This window comes from Myotis myotis, unplaced genomic scaffold, assembly GCF_014108235.1.
Source record: "Myotis myotis isolate mMyoMyo1 unplaced genomic scaffold, mMyoMyo1.p scaffold_m19_p_55, whole genome shotgun sequence".
Classification (NCBI taxonomy): domain Eukaryota; kingdom Metazoa; phylum Chordata; class Mammalia; order Chiroptera; family Vespertilionidae; genus Myotis; species Myotis myotis.
Genome location: NW_023416363.1, coordinates 353653 through 368351, shown reverse-complemented (window position 1 = coordinate 368351; position 14699 = coordinate 353653). Strand labels below are relative to the sequence as shown.

The following is a 14699-nucleotide window of genomic DNA, read 5'->3' as shown; positions in this document are numbered from 1 at the left end:
TTTAATCTACTGGCTACTCCTTCCACAAAGGCTTTGCACAGCCTGCCTGAGAACACCCATATTCACTGATGTATAACAAAATGAAGTGAGAATCTGAAGCAGATATAATTAACAAAGTCCCCCTCCTGCCACCCTCACTCTTAAGCCTGATCCCTCTTCATAGAGAAACACTGATAGCAGCCTCATATTGTCAAGTGAATTACTTTGTCAATGAACAGTAAGCTGTGAAGTGAGCCTCACACCTGTGTCTGTGTGACTGGGACCACTACTCCTTCGTGCCTGCTCTGTTGTGTCTCCTCAAACCCCACAGTGAGCCCAGCCAGTTTGGCTCAGTGGATAAGAGTGTTGGCCCATGGACTGAAGGGTCCCAGGTTAGATTCTGTCAAGGACACATGCCTGGGTTGCGGGCTCGATCCCCAGTTGGGGGGCATTAAGGAGGCAGCTGATCAATGATTCTCATTATTGATGTTTTCTATCTCTCCCTCTCCCTTCCCCTCTAAAGTCAATAAAAATATATATTAAAAAGCAAACACCTGGCCCTAGCCGGTTTGGCTTAGTGAATAGAGCATCATCCTGCAGACTGAAGGGTCCCAGGTTCGATTCCGGTCAAGGGCGTGTACCTTGGTTGCAGTCACATCCCCAGTAGGAGGTGTGCAGGAGGCAGCTGATCGATGTTTCTGACTCTCTATCCCTCTCCCTTCCTCTCTGTGAAAAATTAATATTTTAAAAAGCAAACATCTGCACAGCAACCCACAGGCCATAAGTAGGACAAAGCCAGACGCCCTGCCCTAACTCGGGGGAAATGTCAGGGAAATGCTTTCATCCTGATATATCATTGCCTCAACTCCGAGCACTGTCTTCTGGGTAATGTAGTTCCCAGCACCCTAGAGGCCACAGAGCTCTCCATTGTGAGTTACTAGGATATTTGCCCCTGGATGGATTCTGTAAAGTGATGCTGTTCTCTGGAGGAAAGGGCTTGCTCTTGGTTAATTTAACTACAGAACAGAACTCCCTTCTGACCCCATGTACCTGGGGATTGGTTACAGGTTCAGCACCACAAGGCTGTGCACGCCCCTCCCCTAAGATGTCAATTGCGAGTCCAGTTGTTATCTGTGCTTCAGAACGATTCTGAATATACCCTTCAATTTCGCTCATGGGTTGCTTTCCATCTGAATCACTTAAAGACAATTCGATATTCAAATTTACTCCACTGGATTTTTCTCCTGATTTTTAAAATATTTTTTATTGGTTTTAGAGGGGGGAGGGATAGAAGCATCAATGATTTAATTGCTTTTAGAGAGAGAAAAAGGGATGGGGGGGAGATAGAAACATCCATGAGACAGAAACACTCTTCCATGCCACTTACTGGGGATCCAGCTGAGCCCGGGGCAGGCACCCTGACCAGAACGGAACTGGGGGTCTCTTCATGCGTGGGACCTCACTCAGACAACCGAGCCGCACGTCAGGGCACAACAGGCTCATTTAAAGATATACGTTTTTATTCACTTCAGAAAGAGGAAGGGAGAGGGCGAGAAGCATCAGTGATGACAGGATCATGGATCGGCTGCCTCCTGCAAGGCCCCTCCTGGGCATGGAGCCCGCAACCCGACCATGTGCCCTGACCAGGGATTGAACCTTGACCTCCTAACTCAAGGGTCCAAGCTCAACCACTGAGTCACACCAGCTGGGCACAACAGGCTACTTTTTGAACAGAAAACCACAGGCACCAAATGGCATTCCTCTTTCTTTTGGTTTTTCCGAGGATAATTTGCTTTTTCATGAGAACAACGTGTGTAAATCACAGAAGGCCGCTGCCGTGCAGAGATGGTGGCCGAGACCACCCAGCGAAAGCATTCTGACCAAGGGAGGGACGGAGGGACACAGGGCTGTGAGCTGGCGACCCAGGCTTCGGCCATGGACCCGCGGGCGCCTCTTGAACAGTTAAGCGGATTGAGAGCACAGAGGCAGGAAGTCTGGGTTAGTCCTTGGTTGCGTAAAACATCTGAATTCATTGCAGGTATCAAAAGCACACGCTGTAGCCGGAATGGGTTTGGCTTGGTGGATAGAGCGTCGTCCTGGGACTGAAAGGTCCCAGGTTCGATTCCAGTCCAGGGCATGGACCTTGGTTGCGGGCACATCCCCAGTAGGAGGTGTGCAGGAGGCAGCTGATCGATGTTTCGCTTTCATCAATGTTTCTAGCTCTCTATCCCTCTCCCTTCCTCTCTGTAAAAAATCAATAAAATATATTTAAAAAAAAAAAAAGCACACGCTGTAAACCAGTACAGCATTGACACCGGCCTCTCTCCCCCTCCGTTAGCTGCGGCCACCACGTGCTAACAGAAGGTCCAGTTCCCGAACCAAGCTCGCCCCAGGGCCACTCTGCCCTCTTGCCCGCCCATTGTCCACCGGGCCTGAATGTCTCTCCAGCAGTTCTTGGTGGCGGGGGGGCAGCCCTTGGGGGCCGGGATGAGAGCGCTAGGGTTTGGACTGGGCCCCTGTCCATCTGCCAGAGCGCTCAGCAGGGTGGGAGTGGAGGGAGGGCGCTGGGGGGCTGCTGACTCAGTTTACACTTTGGTTCCTAATGCATTAAGGAGCGGGGAGGGAGGCAGTCGCATGGGAGGTGCGTGGTCATCCGGCTTTGGGTCCCCGGATCTCCCAATATTTGCGCCTGGCCCCGCCCCTTCCGGGCACCAGGTAAGCGTCCCCTGAGAAAGTCACTCTATAGGGCCAGCGGCGGGAGGAGTCCTACTGACGGCTTTAGACAAGCAAGGACTGGGCTCCGGACAACCGGTGGGCAGATGGACGCACAGGCAGACTCCGGGACTTCCTCACTGGGGAGGTGGCCGACGCCCGCCCCTCACCTGGCTGCCCTTCACTTGGCCACTCCGGATGCTCTCTGGCCCTGGCGCCGACCCCACCCCCTGGGAGCAGCCACTCCCTGCGGGAGAGCATCTCCTACAGCCGGCAGGGCCTTGGCTGGTGCTTCTCTCACTGGTTGGCTGCCTCCTGCAGGCCCCACACACGGGACTGAGCCCACATGGGCCATGTGCCTTTTCCTGGAATAGAACCATGGCCTCCTGGTTCATGGATTGTCACTCAAATACTGAGCAACCCAGGCCAGGCAAGTTCTATTTGTTGTTGTTGTTGGTTTTTTAAAATATATTTTATTGATTTTTTACAGAGAGGAAGGGAGAGGGATAGAGAGTTTGAAACATCGATGAGAGAGAAACATCAATCAGCTGCCTCTTGCACACCCCCTAATGGAGATGTGCCCGAAACCAAGGTCCATGCCCTTGACTGGAATCGAACCCTGGACCCTTCAGTCCATAGGCTGATGCTCTATCCACTGAGCCAAACCGTTCAGGGCTGTTGTTTGTTTTTAACACTATAAATCAACTGTGGCCAGGTAAATCACGTAGAGTGTCAACCTGATAAACCAATATTGTGGTTTAGATCTCTGGTCAGGGCACACGCAAGCATCAAACAATGAAAATATAAAGAAATGGAACCACAAATTGATGTTTCTCTCTTTCACTCTCTCACACTCTCTCTAAAGTAAATAAATAAAAATTTAGCTTTGGCCGAGGACCTCAGTTGGTTAGAATCAAGGTGGTGGGTTTGATCTCCGGTCAGGGTACACACAAGAACCTCCCGGTGACTGCATCAGTGACTGGAAGAAGCCATGGCTGAGTGGCTCAGGTGGTTGGAGTATCGTCCTGTACACCAAATGTTTGCGGGTTCAATTCCCAGTCAGAGCACATTACCTGGTTTGCAGGTTTGATCCCCAGTCAGGGCACACAGGGACGTGAACAAAACAATACTTATTCCCTTCCCTTCCTGTCTCCAAATACCAATAAACATATCCCTGGGTGAGGATTAAAACAACAAAGTTTAACAGCAACAACAAAAACATCAATGTTTCTCTCTCACCCTCTCTAAAATTAATAAGTAAAAATAGAGAAATAAGAATTTTCAAAATCCTATGAAGCTCTCCCCAGGTTAAATTAACTTGCTAGAGCCCTTGGTGGCAAACCGACACCAGGTGACGACTTGACCTCAGTTCAGCAGCAAAAAGGGGGGATTATGGAGAAATCGCCTGTAAGTAGACTACACCAAGCTTTAATTACTTTAAATTTTTTCACTTGTGATGCTGATGGCAAGACCCCCATGGAAGTACACACTGATGTCAGAATAAGTCAAAGGAAAACCGTCTGGTTAAATGGAAAGATCCTAAGTCTGGGTTATGGAAGGGCCCCGATCCCCTCTTAACATTCGGCCGAGGGTACGCTTGTGTATTTCCAGAGAATTTCTCCAAGCCCGTGTGGATTCCCGCAAGGAATATTAGACTTCAACATGGATCCAAGGGAGGAACTGGCCAGGTTAATGAGAACCCTGCACCTGGAGCCATGCTTTACAGCTGCAGACAATCAACTAACCCAGCCAGCCGCAGACAGCAGCAGCTTCAAACAATCCACTGAAGATAAGGAGTGGGAGGAGGACGAGAAAGACAGCAAACAGCCCAGAGGTCACCTGGGGCATGGTGAAGAAGACAGTCCAGAAATCTGAGCGAATTTGTGAGGAGACCAAAACCCCAAGAACGCCCGAGAACATGCTAGCAGTAATCAGCTGTGCCGTAATATTACCAGGGGCAAATGGGCAAGTATTCTGGACTTAGGTTCCTGACCCACCATGGGTGAGACCCCTTACGTGGGCTGGTAATGTGGTCACCAATAATACCAAACGCCTTGGTCATCCAGGAGGACCACGGGTGGGACAAGGAAGTATACGGGCAAAGTATAATTACACGGGTGTCGCCACCCAGCTTCCCTCTTGTATTACACAGAATCAAACCACTGCTCCTTGGTGTGTAAAATTAGAGAGAGGCTTCTGGTTTGCATGGACACCAAAGGAAGGGGAAGAAGGTGCCCCAATACTATCACTCCTTGCTCGGGGAGAGGTGCAGAAAATGTAACTGTACTAAGTCACCCCCCGACTAAGCCATTATGTATAAAGTCTTACGAATGGCACCTCACTGAGGAAGAAATTATTGGCAAGACTACTATAGTGACCACCCCACCAGCAGCAAACTTAATAACAGTTTTTCCTTTGTGGATTGGAGCCCACACGGGTCTGCATATAGTAACAATTGCATCCTAAAATGGGAGGGGAACACATCTTGTCTATATGTTAAAGCTAATCACCCGGTTTTATGGCGTGGAGGAGGATTTGTTGGATCTCAACTACAACATGACAATTGGCCCCTACAAAATACGCAATGGAAATTAGCTGCTGCATTTGCACCTATCAAATGGTATAGTTTTCATTATGGCTCAGATAATTCCATTCATACCTTATGGGGAACTCCTAATAAGACAGTATTTGCCACTGCCTGTGTGTTTGATCCGTTTGTACTCCTCTCAGGCCCCATCCAGATGCACCTTAATGTTACAAGCCATCTATATGAAGTGTCATGCACAAGCTTCACCCTATCCCATTGCATTAATTATACATTCCAGACGGACTCCCTTATGATTTTAAAACAACCAGCTTTCACTTGGGTTCCTACTAACATAACCAAGCCTTGGGAATCTCATCAAACCTACCAACTGTTACATGATCTGGTAAGAAGCTTAAAAAGACAAAAAAGATTTCTTGGAATGTTAATTGCAGGAATCTTTGCCCTCGTAATGTTACTTACTTCTGTGGGCATCTCTGCTTCATCCATGGTACAAACTGTTCAAACTTCTCAGTTTGTGCAACAAGTTAAGGAAAATGTAACTAAGACCTTGTCTATACAAAAGAAAATTGACAGCCAGTTTGAGACTGACTTGACAGCACTGACGTCTACAGTCCTGTGGATGGGTGATAAAATCCACGGCCTAGAGCAAAGAATATCCTTGCAGTGTCATTATAATTTTTCTCAGATTTGTGTTACCCCTGTTCCTTATAATAGTACCTTGCACCCTTGGGAATCAGTAAAAAAATCACTTTCTTGGTACTTGGGGTAAAGGTAACACAACCCTTGATATTGTAGAATTACAACAGCATATTGTACAATTATCCAAGGCAAACTTACCAATTCCTTAGATGCCTGGCAACAATTTAAAAAGGACATGAAAGAATTCAACCCCTTTCGTTGGATCTCAGTACATTTGCCTCTCAGCATAACCACTATTGCGTGTCTCATTTTTGTTCTCATATGCTTATTTCTAGTCTGCAGATGCGGAATGAAGAGTCTTAAAAGGACTCGAACCCTTCAGGCAGCAGTCACCTTTCAAGAATTATTAAGGAAAAGAAACAGGGGAGATGCGGGAGATGCAGGACGCCACCCACTGTCTTCACTAGCAGAGAAGTGCAAACAAGGATCCCAGAAGGCTGGTGACCCTTGTACCCATGGCAGGGCCTGAGGTATGCACCGATTGTCTCGTCCTGACAATGGGGGCTCAAGCTATTTCCTGATCAAATAGTCTCAGAGTAAATCCTTCTAATATATTTTTTAAAAATATATTTTATTGATTTTTTACAGAGAGGAAGGGAGAGAGATAGTTAGAAACATCGACAAGAGAGAAACATCGATCAGCTGCCTCCCACACATCTCCCACTGGGGATATGCCCGAAATCCAGGTACATGCCCTTGACCGGAATCGAACCTGGGACCCTTTAGTCTGCAGGCCGACGCTCTATCCACTGAGCCAAACCGGTTTCGGCATTCCTTCTAATATTTACTGACCTTTAAGATACCCTGTCTGCTACTGCAATTACCAGCCTAAGGGCTTTATGTTTAACCAAAGCTGAATAAAAGGCTGGCGAGGCCTGGGCACCGGTGGAGATCCTTCCCCTTGAGTTGGACTTGCCCACCTGGCCCCCCAATATTTCCAAATGAGCTCTTGTCTCTTCTCTTTCATTTGTGTGCTGCTCCTCTTCCAGATCCTGAACCCTGAACCACGTGGGACGAGGGGAAACAAGCATACAACAACTAACTTTATGCAAAATCTCCCTACTGTTGAGGTTGGGATTTATGAGCTGAAAGTCCGATATCTGAAGCCTGAATTTCTTTCAGTGTTGTTAACACTGAACAAGGAAACTACAGTTCCTTCACATCTAAAAATTTCCTCTAATGTGTAAGCTCATTTGTCCTGAGGCTAGAATTTTTGTTAAATTTACCCACCTTCACAGCACTCAAAAAGCCTTTCTTTTATGTGAACTCTGATGAGTACGCACATGACAATTGCTGATAAAAGATTTCCCACAATCAGTGCACTCATAAGGTCTTTTTCCACTGTGAACTCTCTGATGATAATGGAATCCAGAGCTATGGGTAAAAGATTTCCCACAATCATTGCACTTATATGGTTTTTCTCCAGTGTGAACTCTCTGATGTTTATAAAGGTCACTGTTCCTGATAAAAGATTTCCCACAGTCATTGCACTCAAAGGGTCGTTCTCCAGTATGAAGTTTCTCATGGTTATGAAGGTCACAGTTCCTGATAAAAGATTTCCCACAATTAGTGCACTTATAAGGTCTTTCTCCGTTGTGAACTCTCTGGTGATAATGGAGTCCAGAGCTATGGATAAAAGATTTCCCACATTCACTGCACTCATACAAACTTTGTCTAGTGTGTAATCTCTGATGATAACAAAAGAGAGATTTCCTCTTAAAAGATTTTCCACATTCATTACACCCATAAGGCCTTTCAGCAGAATGAAGTCTCCGATGACGACGAAGGCAGGCTATTCTGGTAAAACACTTTCCACATTCGCTACAGTCAAAAGGTTTTTCTCCAGTGTGAACCCTTTGGTGTTCAATGAGGCTGGAACACTGGGTAAAGGTTTTCCCACATTCGCCACACTCATAAGGCTTTTCTCCAGTGTGAGCCCTTTGGTGGTGAATGAGGCTGGAATTTTGGCTGAAGGATTTCCCACATTCACCACACTCATATGGCTTTTCTCCAGTGTGAACTCTCTGGTGTCTAGTGAGGCCAGCACTTTGGCTAAAGGACTTTCCACATTCACCACACGCATAAGGCTTTTCTCCAGAATGAACTCGACAGTGTTGAATAAGGATCCAGTGTTCTTTAAAACATTTTCCACACTCACGGCACTCATATGGCTTTTCCAATGAGGGAACTTTCTGATGACAATTAAGTCCAGAGATTTCTTTAAAATATTTTTTATTTTCGGTGCCCACAAAACACTGCCTTCCAGTATGGACAGCTTGATCTAGACCAAGTGTGTCGTTGCCTCTCATGGCTTTTTTACAGTCTTTCTTGCTATGGTAGCTTTTTCTGTTTTGCAATGTCACCCCAGACATGGAGGTTTCACTTGGTTTCGTCCTGGGATGAGTAGCCTGGTGCTGGAGTTGTCCGGAGGCAGTAAGGATGCTCTCTCTGACCTTCTGACAGGTAAAAAGCTTCTGGGACACACTGAAGGTGCATCTCTTCACAAGTGAGGCCCTGTCCACACCTCTTATCAAACACTCTGCTCTCACGTGCTGCTTATGGTGCTGGTGAAGCTGTGTACTAAAATAAAATGATTTTGCACATGCACCACACCTCAGCAGTGTCATACTATATTGCGTTCCCTGCTGCTCAACCACCTGGAAAATGTCCCTCAAGACTGCAGCACAACACTCACAGGGATGGCTCGTCTGGGAAGACAAAGCTACGTTGGTCTTCTGTGCCTGTGACACTCTTACAGAAACGCTCTGTTCAGTGGACGCCTCCAGATCCTGACTGCCACAGCAGCAACCTGAACAAAAGGAAAGCCTGGTGAATTACATGTTGGTCCTATAGCAGAAGGTAATCTTGCCGGCCCGCAGTGGTTCGACCTATGGACCAGGAGGTGAGGATTTGACTCCCAGTCAAGGCACATGCCTGGATTGTGGGCTTAATCCCCTGTCAGGGGCTTGTAGGAGGCAGCCAAACAATGATTCTCTCTCGTCCTGGATGTTTCTCTCTCTCACTCTCTCCCTCTTTCTTCCACTCTGAAATAAATGAAAATATATTTTAAAAAGAAAAAAAAAATGGAAATCTCATCATAAATGTCCATCTATCACACCAAGGCATGATTCTATTGAATGATGTTCAAAACACGTCTTAGAATCTGAGAAAATGGCTTTTATACATTAACTGGTCCCTAAATGGGGCGGGGGAGGAATCCACAAAGAGAGTAACATGGTCTAGAATGATACACAACGAGGAAGGATCTACTAGCTGTTCCTCTGCACATGGCTTCCTACAGGACATTTCTTGCTAGTTCGATGAGACTTTGTACAAGAATGTGAATGTGGCCCAGCCAGCATGTCTCAGTGGTTGTGTGTTGAGCTACGAACCAGGAAGTAAAGGTTTAATTCCTGGTTCGGGGACATGCTGGGGTTGAGCTATCGATCCTCAATGTGGGGCCTGTAGGAGGCAGTCAATCAATGATTCCCACTCATCACCGATGCTTCTACTAACTTTTTTTTGATGTTTTTGGTTTTTTTGTTCCTTTGTTTGTTAATTCTTTCCTGAGGATATTTTTTCCATTGCTTCAGAGAGAGTGCAAGGGAGGGAGGGAGGAGGAGAGAGGAAATAGAAACACAGATGTGAGACACATTGACTGGTGGACTCCTACAGGGGACGGGAAATGAGCCCACAACCCAGGTACATGCCCTTGACCAAGAACTGAAGTCGAGATCTTTGGAGTCCTAGGCCGATGCTCTAACCATTGAGCAACACCAGGTAGGGGGAGCTGTTTTTTGATAAGATGCACAAAATTGGCAAAACATTAGTTAGACTAAAACAGGAGAAACAAGATTCAAGTAAACAAAAACAGAAATGAAAGACATAACACCTGACACCACTTTGAACCACAAAGCATCATGAGTTGTTGGGAGATTATATGAGTACAGTAGGGATTAGGGCTGCAGTCAGAGAAAAGGGGATTGCCAATAACCAAGCCCAACCAAACACAGCCACTGCCCGGAGTGGGGCCCACAGCACACATGTGAGAACCAAGCACCCTTTCACGAAAGGCGGTAGGAGGAAATGTGAGGCCAAGTCCAGGTCCCTAGGGAGAGGGGGTCTTTTTTTGTTGTCGAAGTGAAAGTTTGTTAAACTTTAGGACAAGGAGGAAAAAAGAAGGAACCTTAAAAACAGATGAGGAACCCTAACCGGTTTGGCCTGTGGACTGACAGGTCCCGGGTTCGATTCCGGTCAAGGGAATGTATCTTGGTTGTGGGCACATCCCCAGGAGGGGGTGTGCAGGGGGCAGCTGATCGATGTTTCTCTCTCATCGATGATTCTTTTCTTTTTCTTTTTAAAATATATTTTATTGATTTTTTACAGAGAGGAAGGGAGAGGGAATAGAGAGTTAGAAACATCCATGAACTGACTCCTGCATACCCCCTACTGGGGATGTGCCTGCAACCAAGGGACATGCCCTTGACCAGATTCGAACCTGGGACCCTTGAGTCCGCAGGCCGACGCTCTATCCACTGAGCCAAACTGGTCAGGGCTCTCATCGATGTTTCTAACTCTCTATCCCTGTCCCCACCTCTCTGTAAAAAATCAATTAAAAGCCCTGACCGGTTTGGGTCAATGGCTAGAGCGTCGGCCTGTGGACTGACAGGTCCCAGGTTCGATTCCGGTCAAGGGCATGTACCTTGGTTTCAGGCACATCCCCAGTTGGGGGTGTGCAGGAGGCGGCTGACTGATGTTTCTCTCTCATTGATGTTTCTAACTCTCTATCCCTGTCCCTTCCTCTCTGTAAAAAACAATTAAAAATATTTTTAAAAATATATTTAAAAAAAAGAACAGATCAGGGTTAGCCAAAGGGTAGTTGCCGCTGCCCATAGCTGCCTGGGGGCAAGTCTCCTCAAAACCCTCAGAGCTTCAAACAGGAGAAACAAAGTACAATCCTGAGTTAAGGGGGGTGCGGGCGAGCGCAAAAAAGGAACCAGGAGAGTGATGGCCTTACCCTGTGAGGATACGAGAGCGAAATTCTCCAGCATCACCTCGAGGTAGAGGCCTCTCTGGGCCTCAGCAAGGAGGCGCCATTCTGTCCTGGAGAAGAACACGGCGACATCCTCAAAGGCCACACCGACCTGTCCGAATGAATACATCTGAGTCAGGAACAGCCCGTTGGAGAACCCACAATCCTCCTCTTCCCCACAATCCACCACCTCCAGGGCCCCCAGTTCTGAGAAGACACTCAGCCCTGGTGCCAGGGCTGCCTGCTCTGTCTTCACAGCCCCATTAACCACTCTTATCACCCTCACGACAACAGGCAGGACAAGGGGAAGGGGGGTAGGGGGGCAGGTAAATGCCACCTAAGGGCCCTGCCAGAAGGGCTCCATCATTCCTGCCCCGCAAATCCACTGGGATGTCCCAGGTCATTCCTGCAGGACGCAGCAAAACATGGGCTGTGTGTCACCCTTAGATCCACACTCCAGCCCTAGCCGGCTTGACTCAGTGACTAGAGTGTCAGCCTGTGGACTGAAGGGTCCCGGGTTCGACTCCGGCCAAAGGCACATGCCCGGGTTGCGGGCTCGATCCCCAATAGGGGGTGTGCAGGAGGCAGCCGATCAATGATTCTCTCTCATCATGGATGTTTCTATCTCTATCTCCTTCTCCCTTCCTCTTTGAAATCAATAAAGAAATTTATTTTTTAAAATAAATCCACACACCAGGTACCCAGGACCATCAGCTCAAACATCCTCTAGTCTGCACACCACTGTGTAACCTCCAGCTGCTTCCCATCTTCACACCCCAGGTTCCCTCCATCAGCTCTGTCTCCTTTGTCCTGGTGCACAAAAGAGCTACCAGTTTTTTAAAATTTTCTTTATTGATTTAATTATTACATACTAGAGACCTGGTGCAAAAAATTTGTGCATGGGGGGGGGGGGGGTCGGGGTCCCTCAGCCTGGCCTGTGCCCTCGCAGTCTGGAGGTGGGAGAGGGTGCCGCCAACGCCACTGCACTGGCCAGCTGTGAGCCCAACTCAGGGCTTCTGGCTGAGCAGCACTCCCCCTGCGGGAGTGCACTGACCACCAGGGGCCGCTCCTGCGTTGAGTGTCTGCCCCCTGGTGGTCAGTATGCATCATAGCAACCAGTGATTCTGCTGTTCGGTCAATTTGCATCTTAGCCGTTTATTATATAGGATGTGTCCTTATCCCCACATTGCCTCCCCTCCAAACCCCCACTCATGCCCTCACCCCTCTGTGGTCTGTGTCCATTGGTTAGGCCTGTAAGCATGCACATAAGTCCTTTGGTTGATCTCTCCCCCAAGAGCTACCACTTTTTAAAAAAATTTCTTGATTGATTGAGTTATTACATATGTGGCCCTGACCGGTGTGGCTCAGTGGATAGAGCGTCAGCCTGCGGACTGAAGGGTCCCGGGTTCGATTCCGGTCAAGGGCATGTATCTTGGTTGCGGGCACATCCCCAGTGGGGGGTGTGCAGGAGGCAGCTGATGGATGTTTCTCTCTCATGATGTTTCTAACTCTCTATCCCTCTCCCTTCCTCTCTGTAAAAAATCAATTAAAATATATTTTTTAAAAATTATTACCTATGTGTTTTTATCTCCACTCATGTGCCCCACCCCGTGTCTGTGTCCATTGGTCAGGCAGAGAGGCATGCATACAAGGCCTTTGGTTGATCTCCCCCTTATCTTTTTAAATATATCTTATTGATTTTTTACAGAGAGGAAGGGAGAGGGACAGAGAGTTAGAAACATCGATGAGAGAGAAACATGGATCTGCTGCCTCCTGCACGCCCCCCACTGGGGATGTGCCCGCAACCCAGGTACATGCCCTTGACCAGACTCGAACCCGGGACCCTTCAGTCCACAGGCTGACGCTCTACCCACTGAGCAACACAGGCCAGGGCAGGAGCTCCCACATTTGCAAGCCTCCATCCCGGGCCTCCCTCCCCGATTTCAGCCCCACGCGTGCAGGTGCTCGCGGGGTGTTCCCACTCAGTATTCCCCGGGGAACCCTCAGCCCCGACCCCTCCCTCCTCCATCACTCCGGTGTCACCCACGGGCGCCTCGCTGTCCTGACGCGGGGCCCGAGCTGCAGGAGGGGAAGGGCGCCCCCACCCCCACCCCTGGCTGCGGGGTTGGGTGAGGGAGGCGGGGAGGCCCCGGGTGCGCTTTCACCTCAGTCGGGCGCCCCGGCGCGGCCTCCGCCATGGAGCTCAGCGGGCGGGGGCGGCGGGCGGTCCCCTCCCGCCCGGAAGCGGTTGCCTCGCGGGGTCGCGGGTCCTCGGGGCTCCGTCCGCCCGTCTGTGCGGCGGGGGCCGCGCCTCCTCTGTTCCGTCGCCTCAAAACCCCACAGAGAACTCCGAAGACCGAAGAGGTTCAACCGGAGGAGGCCGGAAGTCAGGTGGAAAAATCCCGGAAATGCTTTCCTGCCGGTCTCTCCCGAGCGGGACACCGCGCACGGCCTTCTGGGTAATGTAGTTCCAGGCGGTCCAGAGGCCACAGGCTCGCTATTGTGAGCAACTAGGACATTAGCCCCTGGAGGGATCCTGGCATCGGTTCTCAACCTGTGGGTCGCGACCCCTTCGGGGGTCCAGCGACCCTTTCACAGGGGTTGCCTAAGACCATGGAAAACACATCTATAATTACATATTGTTTTTGTGATTGATCACTATGCTTTCATTATGTTCAATTTTAACAATGAAATTGGGGGTCACCACAACATGAACTGTATTAAAGGGTCGCGGCATTCGGAAGGTTGAGAACCGCTGCTGCAAAGTGGTGCTGCTCCCGGAGGGAAGGGCTGGCTCCTGGGTAACTGCAGCAAACGCTCCATTCTGACCCCACCCACCTGGAGACTGGTTACTGGGGCTCAGCCCCACAAGTCTGTTCGCGACCCTCTCCTTAAATGCAAATGGAAAGCCCACATGTTGTCTGTGCTTCAGAACAACAGGCTATTTTTAAACATATATATGTTGATTTTTTAATGTTTTTTTAGAACATCTTAAAATTTTTTTCATACTTTATTGATTTTTTTAACAGAGAGGAAGGGAGAGGGATAGAGAGTTAGAAACACTGATCAGCTGCCTCCTGCACACTCCCTACTGGGGATGTGCCCACAACCAGGTACATGCCCCTGACCAGGACCGAACCCGGGACCCTCGAGTCTGCAGGCCAACGCTCTATCCACTGAGCCAAGCCGGTCAGGGCGAATTTTGTTTTTTAACACTATAAATCAATTATGGCTGTGTAAACTCATTTGAGTGTCTTCTTGATATGCCAAGGTTATGGGTTCGAGCTCCGGTCAGGGCACATACAAGCATAAATAAATGGAACAACAAATTGATGTTTTTCTCTTTCACTCTCTGACATCTTCTCTAATGTGAATAAATGAAAATTTAGCTTTGGCCGGGTCCCTCAGTTGGTTAGAGTGTCATCCCAAATTGCCAAGTGGTGGGTTTGATCTCTGGTCAGGGCACATACAAGAATCTACCAGTGAGTGGATCAATAAGTGGGAGAAACCCTGGCTGAGTGACTCAGTTGGAGCAACCTTCTGTACAAGACAAGTTTACGGGTTCGGTTCTGAGTCAGGGCACATACCTGGTTTGCAGATTTGATCCCTAGTTGGGGCACATAGGGAAGTCAACCTATCAATGTTTCTCCATTCTTCTCAGGAAGAATCAATACACATATCCTCTGGTGAGGATTTAAAAAAAAAAGGGGGGGGGGGCTAGCTAGGTTG

General features: G+C 48.6%; 1 protein-coding gene across 1 annotated transcript; it reads right to left on the bottom strand.

Annotated features, from left to right (window-relative positions):
• Positions 1-6663: 6663 nt before the first annotated feature.
• On the bottom strand, positions 6664-13340 carry LOC118657441 (zinc finger protein 883-like). Its single transcript, XM_036311469.1, has 3 exons — positions 13136-13340; positions 10956-11082; positions 6664-8747 (listed from the first exon to the last, which is right to left on the bottom strand). The coding sequence occupies exons 1-3, from the start codon at positions 13166-13168 to the stop codon at positions 7180-7182; spliced, it is 1728 nt and encodes a 575-aa protein (XP_036167362.1). The 5' UTR covers positions 13169-13340; the 3' UTR covers positions 6664-7179.
• Between the last annotated feature and the right edge of the window lie 1359 nt (positions 13341-14699).

What these genes read in the sequence shown, in the direction of transcription:
- LOC118657441 (XM_036311469.1), bottom strand. Translation starts at nt 13,168, where the DNA reads ATGGCGGAGGCCGCGCCGGGGCGCCCGACTGAG. An exon ending in CGCCGGGGCGCCCGACTGAG is followed by an intron (nt 11,083 to 13,135) that starts GTGAAAGCGCAC and finishes TCATTCGGACAG; the next exon opens with GTCGGTGTGGCCTTTGAGGA. An exon ending in CGCTCTCGTATCCTCACAGG is followed by an intron (nt 8,748 to 10,955) that starts GTAAGGCCATCA and finishes CCTTTTGTTCAG; the next exon opens with GTTGCTGCTGTGGCAGTCAG.